Raw genomic sequence first — 16,595 nt, forward strand, 5'->3', positions numbered from 1 at the left:
GAGTAGGGACGAAGCGTGCCCGACCCGCCTCCAACCGGGCTGCGGTGACGTCTCACCTGCCATGGCCAATCCATGACAATCCTCCTTTCTCCCCCTCGAACAAGCAAGTGTTGTGATACTGAGCTCATATGTGTTTGCAGTATCATTAAGTCTCTTTATGTTCAGTTCTCTGTACTTTTGTGGCTTCTAACAGAATCTTTATGTTTTGAAATTTGGTTTCTCTCCTCTGTCGCTGTTTGAACTTTCAGGTATCTGCATCATTTTACCGTTTCATATTCGCTTTCAGCTGTGTTGGAGTTACTGCTGATGAAACCCCCGAATGAAAACAACAGAAGTTTTAAGTGCAGACGGTTGTTCCTTTGTTAGAGAAAATATATCATACAGTACTGATGCAACAGCAAATGCAGTTCTCAAACTGTGGTTCATGTGCCACTGGTGGTACGCAAGCTTCCTCTAGAGGTGGTGGTCTTCATCGCTGTTTTGAGGTCTGAATAATGACCCACTTTTCTTCCAGCTGTGTTTCTTGTAGTCTCAGTCGTGCTCGTAGAATTCATCCTCATCCAAATCATATTATTATACAGCTCTTCTTCCTCCTGTAGAGTGCACCAAGCTGCGATTCCCTGTTTGAATGTATCATATACTGTCAGTTTAAAATTACTGCCAAATGCAAACAATTTAAGCATATTTGTTGTTTCTTTACCTTGTAATTTTTTATCGTTCTGAACCATAATTCCAGTGTAAACAATGTAATTGAATCCATAAGATTTTTAATCTTCTTGTGTGTTTCTTCATCTCCATTAATGCTCCAGACTGGCTATTTTCCTAATTATTTTTCCACATCTTTACACTTACATGGTTGGCGTGCCAGCATGCCATATGCCTGAGCAGCATAAAAATGTTCTTTCAGTTTTGGGAGACCAATACCTGCTTTATTTTTTGGTAGCTGCTGGAGAGTTTCACACCTAACTCTAGGGCTTTTTGCCTCCCCAAATAAACCTTGATATTATCTCGTCCCAGGTCATAAACTTGGTTTGGTACAATACTCGTATTTTAATGTCATTCATAATGATGGGACTTGATATTTTCTGAGGTGGCACATGGTGTAAAAAGTCTGAGAAACACTGCCACGGTGGATTCAGCGGAAACAGTTCCACAGCTACAAAAATCCCTCAGCAGACCGAACTCCTGTGAACAGTCACTGTATCAAACCCCGCGGCATGTTAAGTAAACAGTTGTGATCCAGGACACTGACTGAACAGAAGGGGAGCCAGACGTATCTGCCGGAGAAAGACACGAGCTCACAAAAACTCGTCTGGATCCCAGGCTAGCAGAACCATTCAACAGAAACTGCTCAAGAGCTGTTCAAATTAAATCACTCCAATGTTGTGAAGTGTGCAACAGAGAGATGGAAGAATACAGGAGATACCGAGGCAGGTAATGTGACACTGGATCCAAATCACACTCATCTGATTATAAAGATATCAATAAAACTTTTCATCAGAAGACTGAGGAAGACTGACACGGATCTACACCACCTAACTCACTGCGCATTACATGAATATTTAAACATGAAGTATTCATCAGGCTAAAGGGCAGTTGGGTAATATCTTCCTTTGTTAGCGAACTAAGCTTCTGTATTACCAGCTGAATTCTGCAGTCCTAAGCCTGCAGATGGCTCCTAAATGCACAAACTGAAATGCATCATAACAACACTAACATTAGCAGAATGTGAGTTATTTTAAAGAAAGGTCAGTTGGGTCAAAATGAACATTCTCAAGGTTTTCAAACCTTTAACAGAAAACATTAGGTTCCATGAGTCACTACCTGCAAATTATTAAAGAGCTAGAGCTGCGCAGGAAAGTTTAATTCCCCCGTCCTTCTCCTACACGCAGCTGCACAGCCTTCTCCTGTTTCTGTGACCTTCCTGTTATCTCCACCTACAGCTACAACGGGACTGCTGAGACCAGGTCCTTCATGCTTCCTCTCCACGGGGTTCGTCTTCATCAGTAATCAGAAGACAACAGGGTAAACCAATCTGCAACTCGGCCGCAAAAACACTTCAACATTGTGGCGAGCTCCGCTCTCAGCTGGGAAAACATGTTTCACCACAGATATGACGAGTTTGTGCTTACTCCTCCAGAGGTTTGGTGGATTTCCTGACTCTTCACTAATGGCTCGTAAGAGGAGAAACAGACAAGGCAGGTTTTCATGAATGTGGATTCACCAAAGGTAAAAATTAGCAGCAAAAAATGATTTTCTATGTAAGTACATAATGAAATAATGATGTCTCAAGCAGTGAAAGTCAAACTGCTTCTATATTTGATGTAATCACATCATTTTCAGCACAGAATTTTTCATTTTAGCAGTAACTCATATGAGAAATTGAGGAAAGGATTTTTTTTATTTTTCTTAGGGTTTTGACTTCATAAAACACGACAGACATTCAAAGCTTCATTTGAATGTAAAATCTGACATTCAGTGCAGCCTTAAAATGACGTCTGGAACAAATGAAACATCACCGATGATGATTCACAACAGAGAAAGCAGATATGTGGGGGGAAAATTCATTTAAAGAAGTCAATAACAGCTAAGTGTTGGCACTTCAGTGGATCTCCTTCACGTTCATATCCTCGTGAGGGTGTGCGGTTCTCCCCCAAATAGAAATAAAAAGAAACCCACCCACACTTTCTACCTTTAGGTCTATTTATAAAAGAAAAAAAAAACGTCACAGAGCTGACTCATTCCTGGGCTGATCGATGGGAGGAAAACTGTGCACACGCAGATAAAAAAAATTCAAGCATTACCTGCGGGTCTCTGTAAAACATCTCGTACTGCAGGATCATCTGCCGGCTGATCTGCGAGCCGTGGTACACGATCACGTTCATGTGCGTCCACGTGCGAAACTCCCTCTCCCAGTTGGTGATGGTGGACAGGGGGGCGATGATGAGGAAGGGCCCCCGGATGCCCATGTTGAAGATCTCATACAGGAAGGTGATGGACTGGATGGTCTTTCCCAACCCCATCTCATCGGCCAGGATGCAGTTTTTCCTGAGAAGAAGAGCAAAGACGGTGTAAGAGTGGGCTATCAGATTAATGAAAGTAAATACGAAGCAATAACTCTTAGGAAACAGATATCAGTAGAGCTTTTTGTCACGATTTTGTTGTTTTGTTTTGGAAAGTAAATTGAGAGAATTAGCAGAATCAATACTGAGTAGAGCAGAAAATTATGATTCTTCCCCAGTTCCTGTTTTTATTCCAGGTTTTATCAGTACCCAAATAGTTTTAAAAGATGTAACTGAATGGTTTAAAACTATATCTGGAATTATAAAAGGAAAAAAATAGCATGCTAACACAACCTAAAGAAAAGGAGGGGCTTAACTTTCCAGATTTACTGACTTATTTTCATGCTACACAACTAGGTACAATAAAGGATGGATGAATAATAAAGTGAAAACTAAATGGAAACTAACAGAAAAACAATCAATGCTAATGCAAAAATACAACAGGAATAAAAATAAAAAGTGTAGGAAACACAGTAATAAATTGGAGAAATATTGGTAAAAGGTATGAGATTGACAAAGACATATACGAGAGAGAGAAAGTGAGTGATCCAGATTTTCTGCCTCATAAAATGGACGTCTATTCACAGATGATCACAAATAATATGACAGATACATCTGAAACATTAGTAATAAGATTTAATATACTCCAATCATTTCTTTAAGTATTTACAAATAAGGAGTGAACTCACTAAACAGCAGAGAGAGGAACAGAGTCAGGAGATGCACGGTTACTGGATTTTATAAGCACAAACAGTCAACAGAGACAGTGAAACTAGCAAAATCTCAAAGTTATTTAAGATCTTATGAGAAACAAAGGTTAACACAGACGGCACTGAAGACAAATATCAGTTATAAAAGCAGACTGGGAAGATATTTGGAAAGAATTTACTTGGAAAATTAACATGAAGGCTTTTGCAACAGCAAAAATCATATCAAAATACAGTTTATCAGGTGGCACTGAACCCCGGAGGAAATGTGGGGAGCAGGAAGCGCATCAGTCACTTTTTTGGGGGGCTTTGGGGGTCAATTCAGGAGAAAACCTTAAGTATTTTTAATTTAAAGAAACCATCACAGCCACCCAATATTATATTAGGAATCATTCCAGCAGAAACAGAGAGGGGAGGAGATAAATATTTGTACAGAATAATACGTATACCTGCATTAAAACAATTACACTAAACTGGATGAATGTTAAGTCACCATCTATTAACGCCTGGAAATGAACTTGAGTGTGTGTGTGTGTGTGTGTGTGTGTGTGTGTGTGTGTGTGCACGCGCGCGTGTGCGTGGATGAATGAAAAAAAGATGATGTAAGAGAGCAGGAGAGGTCAGAGGCAGCCTTATGTTCTGTCATAATCCTAAATTACAGGAAATACATGACATTTATGCTAATCAGTACACCAATTAAGCTAATTAATGCATTAATTTATGTAAACATACTCGTCTTCTCATAACATACTGGTGATATTTACAAGAACGCTGTATCTTGAGGCTTAAATTAGTCATAGAAGTTACAAGAAAAAGAGTTGTTCCTCTTTAAAATGCAAATTTATGGTTGAACCTATCAGAAAATATACAGTAAAGTGGAATCATGAGGTTTTAAAGCAGCTTTGCGAGTATGACTTTAAAAAGTCTCTGGCCACAGCTACGTTATCCGTTATTAAAAAATGAACATGATCCGCCTCTTTAAGAAAGACAAGCGTTGAAATGTATTTCGGATCCCTAATCTGCCAAAGGAGAAGTAGTTTGACTCAAACTTTATCAGCTTTGACAGGCGATACTTTCAGGCCATTTTTGTTCATTTTACTGTGAGAAACACAGCAAGTCTTAATAAAGGTTACTGCCCGACCCGAGCAAAGTGTTAAAACAGTTGTGAAAGTTCATGTAGCGGTGATAAGGAGAGAAGAGAATCATCCCTGTGAAGTTTACACGTTTATTTTAATGTCAGTTACCTTAATGACGAGGAAAGTGAGAAAAAAAAATCTGGTGATCCATATTCTGTTCTAAACTGTTCTCTGCCCTGTGCACCTTGTGTTTAGAGTGGATGGATGAATTAAAACTCACCTGGAGGAAAACATGAAAACGTTTAGTCCTGTTTAGAACTCGGGGTAGTGATGAACTTCAGCCTCTAGTGGCTGAAATTAGTATTACAACAACAAAGGAAAACACAAATGGTCCAGACGAACATAAAGTTAAAATAAACACACCTAAAACTTTTTTCACCTGTTTTCATAGAAAGAAAAAAGTAATTTAGAAAGGTTATCCTGGAAAAAAAAAAAAAATTCAGCTGTTCTTAAGTCAACAAAATTTCATTTTAGATTTGACCATCGTTACCTGCCTCTTTAATGTTTTTCGCTGTTTAAACCTCAAAACAACTGGTCCCAGTGTGTTTGTGTGCAGTGTTCACCTGTTGTACCAGTTGAACAGTAACCAGTTCATTCCCTCCAACTGGTATTCTCTGAGCTGGTTTCCATTCCGATAATCTCTGGAGCGCTCCAACTTCTGCCATTTCTCGGGAGGAGGACGCTCCTGCAAAAAAACACAATAAAGAAGGAGCAGGGACTTTAGTTCTGTCTCTCTTCCACCTTTCAGCCTGTAGCAGCAGCAGTGGTGATTTTTTATTTCTTTGATTTGTGGTGCTTCTGACAGTCCTGTTTTCACAGCTTCATTTATGTTTGTAAGGAGCCAGTTGAATGTTGGTGTCAATGAGATATCTATAGAAATGGACAACGTGAGAGCTCTGCAAAAGCGAAGCCAAAGCGTCTCACTGGCCCCCTGGTGGCTGGCTGCAGTATACGTCATAGCCTGCATCCTCAATGTTAACAGACAGGACATGGACAAAAATAAAACATCAAAATACACGTCAAATAAATTTTCCCCAAAGATGATTTCTGTCAGTTTAGATAGTTCTTTTCATGCTGGTGTTTGTTCAAAAATTAAGTTTTTTCATCAGTTTGGTTATAGTTAGTTACTTGATGTTATAAAAAGCAGGTTTAATGCCTTGATTGACAGCTGAGTCCTGGTCACGACTGAGTCAGTCAGCTGTAATTGAAACCTGATCAGTGCTCCAAATGATGTCACCAGTGCAGGAAGGCAGCGCTCGTATCTGAGGTATTCTTCCTCTGTCATTTTGTGGTTTGGGATATTTGGATTATTTCTGGGTTATAAAATTGACTTTCATTGTGTTTTATAAAAAAATTAACATTTGGCCTGTTTGAAACTACTTGTTTTATCTCCTTATGTTAGACCTCTTTTGAGTGAAGAGGCTTTTTTGTGGCCGTAAGATAATTTGGGGGTTCGTCCAGGATTTGAACCCACAACTTCTCGCACCCAAAGCAAGTCAGTTTTCAAAAAAACTCGATAGTCATCTAGTTTATTTCTGGTCTCTTTCATTGTCTTTCAATAAATGGAAAATGTTTTTGCAACTTCTCAACTTTTCTGATTATGTTAGACCTCTTTTAAGTAAAGATCTTTTTTGGGGGTTGCAAGAAACCCAAGTGAGACAAGTTTTCAATTAAAAAAAACAAAAACTTGATGGTCATCAAGCTTATTTATGGTCATTTTCTTTCTTTTTTTTATAATTCAAGTTTTTACTGACTTGAAAGGCACAAGTTTATTTATGATCATTTTCATTGTGTTTCAATAAATGGAAAATGTTTTTTGCAGCTCCTTTTTGGGGGCTCGTCCAGAAGGTGAATCCAGGACCTAAAGCGAGGCAAGTTTTCAAAAATACTTGATGGTCTTGTAGATTACCAACAACCCCTGATAAGATAAGATGTTATTCAACTACTTAGATTATACCCAACAAAAGAACTGGGAAAATAAATATTAACATTATTTGGTTCCCCTGATAAAACAGAGAGGAGATATATGAGTTGCTCCAATTTTTAAAGGGAAGAGGACAAATAACAAAATAAGCAGTTGTTGCTGCCAGGGTGTAATAAGTGATAATACTAGTTTGTAAATGGATAATGGCTCAGGTCTCATCTCCCAGGAGTGGACAGGCACTAGAAAATTGCTGATATTTAAGCAGCAATTTTGTATTCAACATCCAGCAAAGTAAATGCACTGTCAGACCGGTCAGGATACTGATGATTCGCACAAAACGCATCTCTGTCACAAACCTCTCTGTTCCGCTCGCATTAAATGGGCTCTCCTTGGATGTCTGGGCTTCTTGGTGATGCCCACACTGACTGAACAATGAGGCACAGATGTGGAAAGGATTGCGGCTTACAGAACAGAAGATGTTTTACACGGGTTTGATTGTGAGGGCTTTCAAAACCTCAATATCACCTCCGAAAAACAAACGCGAAACCCGGACTTGACGGTGCAGAACTCCAACACCAGAAGAAAGAAAACCTCACAGCGCTGATTGTGTTTGCGCTCATTAGCACCGGAAAAAAAGAAGAAAAGGCCGAGACTGTGATTTTGATGGAGGGTTGTTGCAGAGATGTGGGTAGAAAAGGTTGTCTGTTGTGCAGGGAGGGTTGGAGATGAAATATAAAGCTATCATGTTGTTGTGATGTGCAGTTTCCTTCTTGCTTTCATCTGCCCACAAACCTAAACTCAAAATGCAAATTGTTTTTGCTCACTATTTATCTGAAATAGTCTGGTTCCAGACGTCTGAATCGCCGCCCACATCTCTCATATCCTATCATCCCTGGCTGGCAGAGCGACCAAGCCAATCAGAGCATTGTAGGAGCTATTAAAGGGTAATTCCTACACCACAGCACATAATAACACAAACAAACCGAGGCAGTGGCACACCAGCGATTTCCGTGTTCTTTGAGATAAAGTTTCTGTTTTTGTGAATGGAGTGCGGTGGCTTTGAAGAGAGCGATACTTTGGTTTTTCTTCTCTTTAACAAAAAGGTCTTTCTCCGCAGGGATCTTTTCCATAATGTTGTTAGACATTCAGAACAACTATGAGTCTGTCAGTCGAGATTCACAGATTGTAATTTGTCTAAGAAATGTAATAGACAGAACAAATTTCCTTTTCCCTTTCCTCTCCTCACATCTTCTCACTTTTTCTTGCCCTCTTAACTTAAGTCCTGTCCTCTTTTCTGAACTCTTCGATTGTTACTGAGAGCGCGGGTGCACTGACTTCATATCCAGAGATTTGGTGTATCGCCTTTTATATTTTTTTTTTGTATGACACATGCAGTTCTTGGCGAAAGTAGACCATAAAAATCATCTATATCAAGATCATACCAGCGATGCGCCAACTGCAGTTTCAATGTTTGTAGAATATGTCACAGATATGAAAAAAAACTGGATGAAGAGCAGCGTTTTTCCTGTGCACTCTCTTTTTTTCCACTCTTTCTGAACAAAGGTAAACAAAAATCACCACCCATTTTCTGTTTTCACCTGTTAGAACTCATTTTTCTGGCAGTAGCAGGGCCTCTGTCTGTGTGAGTGCCACGCTGTCGCTGAGCATAAATTAAGGTCAAAGTTAAGACTAATCAACAAATGAAACGTATGTTAAAATGCTAAATAAAATAACAGATACTCTAAAGAAGAAAATAAGTGAACAAACTAATAAACACTCTTCCACCAAAAGTGAGGAAGGTTGCTGTGACCAGGGAGGAAAACACAAAGACAGGTGCACAACAACACCGTCCTTCAAAGAAAGGTGCTAATTGGCCCACACTAGCATTAGTCTAGCCTTCCACCACATGACATCAGCGCACAGCTGCAAGGAGGGGAGGTGCCCCATACCTGAGCACAGAGCACAGCAAGAAACAGACACACTGCGGCACGTGACAGCTGATCGTGCATCTTTACATGTTGCTGGCAAAACTAGAGTTACGTATGTAACCACGTTTCTATGAATTCTGGAGGACCACCAGAGTTCTCTGTCACTCGGACTCTTGGCGAGAAGATTCTGTAGGGACGTCCTCCTAGATGCTAAGCCTGTGGGAGTGTGAGACAGATATGACTCACAGTTGAGCGCTGCCTCTGGCGGTCAGGAAGAATGAAACACTACAAGCCCTTTTAGCGGACGTACTTTGACAGACACGTTTTCCCCGAAATGTGATGATTATGTTAACACCACTGCAGCCCGTTTCATGTCTCCTAGCTGATGTGATCTCCTCGACCGGTTCCAAAACTTTTTGCACCTATTCATCATATAGACCCCAAAATATGTTAAAAAAAAAAAAAAAAAAAAATAGGGCCCAGGTTTGAAAATACTAGAATCCGCCTTTCAGAATAAAAGCGTCATCGTCCTGCACCAGAGCCAGAAAGGCTGCCACAAAAATGGCAACAAGTGTGGATGAAACAGACAGTTCTGAAATTTGTCCACTTACAGAAATAAGAGTCATAAATCAGCATATTTCTTTAATTTACATGACAAATGTTTGGCTAACAGTTCGAAGCAAATGGGACTGCAGCTTCTGTGTTGACTGGAAATAACACAGACGGGTTGTTTATGTCAGTCACTGCAGACTAGTCAGGGCAAACCAGCCTTAAAGTGAAACTAAATGTTAATTCAGACTGATTATCAGCTTATATCTGAGGTCGACTGCTATAGTTTCTACAAAAACGTTTAAACAAGTTATAGATCTGAAAGTTGCTTTGAAACTGACCCTGTGTTGTATTCACCTCATCATTTTTTTTGCAGAATTGAACACTTTTCTTCTCGAGTCAAAAAACCTGCACTTTCCCTCTTGTCGTTTTTACTCGTCGTCTATTATGTCTCTACTCACCATGTGTCGGAGGTCTGCCGGCAGTTTCTGAATCTCCTCAAACTCTTTGATCTTCTCTGGGTCCAAGTCCTCCTGCAGCTCCCACGTAGCCTCCTCATATGAGAGACTGCACCACTTAACGAGGTAATGGGTCACCTCCTACAAGAAAATAAAGAAAAACATGGTGTGTGTGTGTGTGTGTGTGTGTGTGTGTGTGTGTGTGTGTGTGTGTGTGTGTGTGTGTGTTTCTGCCAAAGGACTGAGAGTGTACCACCACACGGAGGACCTTCAGTAATAACTGCTTTTAAACCAGACAAACACTGCTGTCAGAGTGTGTCCGTGTTTATGTGTTAGCTACCTCTCCGGTCTCCGTATCTGTGGTAACAGCCACCTCCAGCACTCTGTCCACCTCTACATAGTCTGGGTTAAATAAGTCCTCATCGGGCTGCAAACAGGGACAGAGAGACGAAAAGGAAAGAGAAACAAGAGATTATTGATTATCACTGAGGTCAGGGGTCATGATGATCAAGTGACAGTCTGTGCAAAGAATGTAAATAAGCAAAATTGTTTTGCTGCGTGTACTGCTGAGTTTTAGAGATACTGGCCCTCGAGACGCCCGCCTTCTTTCCGATGCAACAGAAAGAGATGCGCTCGGCTTGCGCTGCCCAAAGCACCAAAAAATACATCTGATAAACTCTCAAGATAAACCACAGTTGCGAGAACAACATGATTCAATTAGTTCAGATCCAAACTAACCCCGCGAAACACCAAAGTCACACAATAACACGAGGCGGTAACTCGAGTTTTTGTCTCCGTTCTTGTCAATGGAGTCTGGTGGCTTTACTCAGAATTTTATAAAGGCTATTTTTAGTTAAACAAAAAGGATCTTATTCTGTAACAAAAAGGTCTGGGATCCTCTCCTCTAATGCCATCACACACTCAGTGGAAAAAACATGCACTTTTAGGGGACAGATTTGCTCCTAAGGATTGTGTTGCAGTCATCGCAGCCCATTTTGCAGCTTCTGGACCAATTCAAAAACCTTTTGTGCCTCATTTAGACTCAGCTCAAGTTTAAAAAATACCATAATTACCCTTTAATGTCAGTCTTTGTCATTGATTAAAACACTTGTAGTTCTATTATAGACCTTATTCATTTAACAGAGTAGCTCGGATATTGTTGTTCCCAGAGTGATGGGGAAAACAGACAGCGGACGCTGCCTGCAACAGGCGACCGATGGCAGGCTTATACCCACAGTTTCCATCCAGTGAGTCAGACAAGGAAGGTAGAATGGCCGCTCTGTCGTTTCATTCCCCTCATGATGTACCGACTGAGACACCCTGATGATTTTAAACTGTATTTATATATAAAACGGACTTTTCTCAATATTGGAGCCACATCTTCCATAAACTCTGGACTGCTGCCATTAAGTTGCAATCACACAGAAAAGACCAAATTATGCTTCTACATCAAAGTGTTGCTACGGTAACAAAATGTTTGAGTTAACCCGTTGACCTTTACGGCACTTTCAGCACTTTGCAGAATCCCTGGATGAATGTGCTGAGAACAATCAGCGTGAGCCGTTCAATAAATACCTAAATAACTTGCTGATAGCTTTGCTAGATTATTCAATACAAATCTTCCCCAGCACATTTGCGTGACGTTGAAGTGTTACCTCGGTGAACAGGTGTTTCATCTGGGCCTGTTTGGTCCTGAAGCGTTTAATCTTCTGGTGGATTCTGGGATCTTTCTCCAGCTCTTCCAGAGTGGCCCACTTGCAGTGTAGGTAGGAACTAAAATAACACATAACAAAAGAGTGAACACAGCTTTCATTTTGTGAAGCATGCATTTTGTTTGTCTGTTGGCCATTATTTATCCCAAGTGCTGTACAATTTAAAGGAACATTACGTTTCTATTGTACCATAAAAGAACAGCTGCAAAATCGTCATATGTTCACGTGTTATATGGTGAATGGCGCCTCTGTGCTCTGTTCTCACACTATGTAATACTGTTGTCTGGATCAATGGCACTAAGTCACACACCACTAATACAGTTTTGTGACTGATTTTGGTGAAACTGGATCATATTTTAAAGATAAATTGTCTACTGTTTGTCCATCTGATGTCCTCATTTTGACAGATGTGGTTGTAAAGATTCTGTCATGTCGGGGATCTAGGAGACTTGGCTTTTTTTCCTGTTGTACTTACATTGTTTGGGAGATTGTGCAACGCTGTGAAGCTCCAGCAGTGTTTTGTGGACTGAAAAAACAAAACTGGACCATCAATCGGCATGAGGGTGAGGAGATAATGACTAAATTTTTATTTTTTGGATGAATTATCCCTTTAAGGTGATTTCTCCCTCACTGCAACCACCACTTGTTACTGTGCATCTCCCTCAGCATGCTTGTCTATCCCTACCCCTAAACCTAATCTATACTAATACATGGATAATCAATCTATCACATCCACTCGAAGGAAGCTCAGGCTGCAGGAATTCTGCAGGAGCGCAAGACGAGCACAACGTTGTAAATAATAACAAGTGACAAGGGGTCCTCCACTGTAAGCTGATCAGCTGTTTATACAAACGTTGTCTGTAAGCCTGTTATCCTGAAAACAAAAGCCCACTGCTCTGAAAATAAACACTCTGGGGTTTGAGTTCGGTGACTTCCTGTCTCACTGCCTGCCAAACTCCATTAGCATTTTGCTCGATTTAACTGTTACAAACATCTACTTCTTCTGAAAAATTATTAATGATTTCTTTTGACTCATAAACAGACACTTACTCATTCAGCGAACATTCAGTATTAATTTGAACTCTAATAAATGTGAAACGAGCATTTATTCCAGCCCAGAATAGAAATTTCCAACACCACAACTGCGTTTTTGTCAGAGGAGCGAGTATTTCAACTTACCTTAATCTCATCATCATTTTATGACACATTACAGTAAATATATTACAGATTTCTCCTTGAAAAAACTTCAGTAAACAGCACTCTGAAACTCGGGGCGGATCGAAGAAAACACCAAATCTTACCTACTGCTGCTTCAATAATCAGATCATGAAAATAAATTACGGCATTCATTTGGGTTGAATTAAAACTTTTACTGTGCTTGCTTGTTGTTTCTTTTGTGCAGCAATTTTTGACGATGTTTTAATTTCACAGGGAGTGACTGGGTCTGGGATGTTTCATAGATGTTTTCCTTTCATTTTGTTTCATGTCTTTATCCTGGGCTTTTTATTTTGATTTATAAGTTATTAAGTTCATACTCCAAGGTTTTATTCAAGCATATTTGTTTTGTCCTCCAGACCTGTTACATATCGATGTTTATTGTGCGCGTGTTACAACACTAAGGCTCTGTATTTAAATATACTTTGGTACACTTTAGCCTTGACTATTTACATGATGGGGAAGAATGAGAACGTCTCACTCTGTGATAAATGTACTGACAAAGAAATCTCTAATCAGAAAGATGAACAAATGTTACTATGGCTACAGTGTGACATACATGATTTAATTCATAAGCCTCAATCTATAAATATACAAATGTAAATGTCACTGCAGCGTTCAGTGTGATGTACTTTCACCATGCAGTTACTAAACTTCCAATGCAGCTTTTTATGCATTTGATAATACATTATGTATAATGATGATTTTATACTACAAATACTGTACTTGGGGCACTTTTCTGTAACTTTAGAATTTGCGAATACATTATTCTAAATAAAGTTGTGCAAAAGTAAAGCGTTCACATCCAATCTGTTTGATTCAACTTACACAAACTCTTTATGTTTTATTCATCACCCCTGAGAATAAATTATCATCATAATACTTTATCTGTATAGGGTCTTTCTTTAAGAGACAAAGTGCTGGAACAAAATGGGGGGTCTCCAGAGAAGCTCAGACTGACTGGAGGAGCTGAGTCTCGGTGAGAGGATGAAAAACTCTCCGCTCTCTGTCAACATCTACTGCTGAGAAGCACTTTACAGACTCTGGAGAATAGACCGCTGCTGAAACACGGCCCGTGTGTGCAAAGTCAACTCCAACTGAGAGAAATCAATGTCATAAAAACTATTAACTAAGCAGCTCTAACAAAGTCAAGACACTCTTTAAATATTTTCAATCAGTCATGAGGGCGACTTGAGGCACGTCTGAGGCTGCACACGCGCACCGTGGCAACCAGGATCTGTTGTAGATTGACCAGGGATGATTTTTAGGATGTTTCTTTGATCATCTGTAATCAATCAGGCACTAAGAAGCTCCACTGGAGTAGCAAAGGCCTTGCACACGGGCCCGAATCTCGATCAGCTTCCTTTAGTCTAACCTGTTATTTACACTCATCGGCTACTTAGGTCCACCTTGCTAGTACCAGGTCGGATCCGCTTTTGCCTTCAGAACTGCTTTAATTCTTCATGTCATAGATTCAACAAGGTTCTGGAAACATTCCTCAGAGATTCTGGTCCATGTTGACATGAGAGCCTCACACAGTTGCTGCAGATTTGTCGGCTGCACATCCATAATGTGAATCTGCTGTTCCACCACATCCCAAAGGTTCTCTGTTGGACTGAGATCTGGTGACTGTGGAGAACACTGGAGTACAGTGAACTCACTGTCATGTTCAAGAAACCAGTTTGAGATGATTTGAGCCTTGTGACATGGTGTGTTATCCTGCTGGAACCATCCATCAGTAGATGGGTACAGTGTGGTCATAAAGGATGTAGCAGCAGAAATTGAGACTCATCAGACCAGGCAACGTTTTTCCAATCTTCTATTGTCTAACTCTGTAGAACTCGTGTGAATTGTAGCCTCAGTTTCCTGTTCTTAGCTGACAGGAGTGATACTCGGTGTGATCTTCTACTGCTGTAGACCATCTGCTTCAAGGCTGGACGTGTTGTGCGTCCAGAGATGCTCTTCTGCATGCCTCGGTTGTAACGAGTAGTTCTTTGAGTTACTGTTGCCTTTCTGTCTCAAACCAGTCAGGCCGCTCTCCTCTGACCTCTGGGAACCAGAGAGATGCCGCTCACTGGATATTTTCTCTTTTTCAGACCATTCTCTGTAAACACTAGAGATGGTTGTTCTTTCTGTTTTTCAATCCACTTCTCTGCTGCAACAATGAACATTTCCCTGTTGTGGTACTAATAAAGGAACATTTGATCTTGTTTTATCTTAAATCTGGTCATTTTTGGATTCAAAAGAGTTAATGGAGTTGATATTCTGCCTTCCTCGCAGGTGGTCAGTGGACGGCAACGGAAAATCCAATTATAACCAACGAGCTGACATAAAGGAAGCATTAGCTGCATGTTTAACATAAATAAATGATAAAGAAAGACTCACAAATTTCTGTACTTGACATAAAACTCCTCTGTCTCCTCCGCTTGGTCCTCTGATGAAGAAGTCTGCAGAGGAAGAGAGGGATGAGAGCGAGACAGAGAAACAGATTAAGTGAAGGAGAAAAAAATACACAGAGCGGCAGGAGAGTAGATTTTAGAGTGAGCGGGGAAAAAAAACATTTAATACATTTATAATCCACAACAAGTACTTCATTCATGAATTTGTGTGTGTGTGTTCCTTCCTCTTCACCTCTTTCTTTGCTATTCTGACAGACAGAATTTTCTCAATGATGTTGGCCTCGTCCTCAGGTGGCTCCTGAGGGAGAGGAAGACAGAAAAGATTAGCAGCCTGCGAAGATGAAGGTCAGTTCACCGAGTTCGTGTTCGAATCATACAGCAGCAATGTAATAAAAGACTTCCCTCTGAATAAAGGATTCACTGAAGCACCTCGCATGATTTAAAATGTGTGTGTTACATCAAATCCAGCCAAAAATCCGGTGGCGTTTCACACTGAGGAAATAGTTTGTGCACTTTGTTTATGTGATGCAGTACAGTGTGAACTGCAGCCTCTATAATGACCATAAAACTGAATCAAAACATCAACATTATAATCTTCATTAAGTAAGGATTTTCTGCCAGACACTTCATTCTTATTTTATTTTATTAAGGTCAGTTCAAACAAAAGATTCACAATGAGATCTCGACTCGACTCAAGCCAGCTGCTGCATCGCCTGCGATGCAGCTTGTCAAGCCACCAGTGGCTGGTTTCAGAATGTAAGGGGTATCACCCGTTTCGACAGCCAATCAGCTCGTAGCAAAGTCAGCTGGTTAAGTCCCAAACAAACGATCGCTAATGGCTGAGGTTTCAGATGGAGGAAGGAGAGGATCACCTCATCAGCTGTAAATTCAGTGTTCACCGTCACCCTCTGCCACTCACCGTCTCTCACTCTGTTCAACCGCATGATCCCCACACATCTTTTTGTTTAGTCAATAGCAGGTAGAACAGAAATACAGAGTCGTTGCTATGGAGACAGATGACGATATTGAATTTTTGCCGTCAGTATTAAAAGGTATAAAAATTCTGCTGATATTTTATGTTTTAATTATTTTGTTACTTTACAGTATTTTATCTTTTCTTGGATTCTGTTTTCATTTTACTGTATATATTAAAAAACACTATACAACAAACAAAAATAAATAAATGAAACAATTTCCATAAGTTCTGTTTTTACAAGAAAAAAAACCAAAACAATAATATAGGAGTAAACTGTATCTGTCTGGCTCTAGAGATGATGCACCGTCTCATCTTGTAGAATTGGTGCAAACAGGAAAGTTTCCAGAAAGTTTCAGACCTGCACATTGCAGGCAGCTGCAATTTTCGACTTATCACGTCACCAATCGTTGGTCTGAAGTTTTTCAAACTGCTTCTTTTGTCCAACCAACAGCCCAAAACTCAAAGACTCTTTATTTACTTTCATGAATGACAAAGAAAAGCAGCAAATCTTCACGTTAGATGCTGGAAC

The 16,595-nt window shown here is 40.1% G+C and overlaps 1 protein-coding gene across 1 annotated transcript in view; it reads right to left on the bottom strand.

The window, feature by feature from the left end:
* chd6 (chromodomain helicase DNA binding protein 6) overlaps nt 1–16,595 on the bottom strand; it is a 159,946-nt gene that overhangs the window by 50,558 nt on the left and 92,793 nt on the right. The window contains exons 7-13 of the mRNA XM_084741045.1: nt 15,323–15,388; nt 15,077–15,138; nt 11,420–11,537; nt 10,105–10,191; nt 9,768–9,905; nt 5,469–5,590; nt 2,805–3,048 (exon numbers count right to left, since the gene is read on the bottom strand). Of these exons, the coding sequence (XP_084597171.1) occupies nt 2,805–3,048; nt 5,469–5,590; nt 9,768–9,905; nt 10,105–10,191; nt 11,420–11,537; nt 15,077–15,138; nt 15,323–15,388 (837 nt within the window). The remainder of the gene's footprint in view (nt 1–2,804; nt 3,049–5,468; nt 5,591–9,767; nt 9,906–10,104; nt 10,192–11,419; nt 11,538–15,076; nt 15,139–15,322; nt 15,389–16,595) is intronic.

This window comes from Lutjanus erythropterus, chromosome 2 (assembly GCF_056507025.1).
Source record: "Lutjanus erythropterus isolate fLutEry1 chromosome 2, fLutEry1.hap2, whole genome shotgun sequence".
Lineage (NCBI taxonomy): Eukaryota > Metazoa > Chordata > Actinopteri > Lutjaniformes > Lutjanidae > Lutjanus > Lutjanus erythropterus.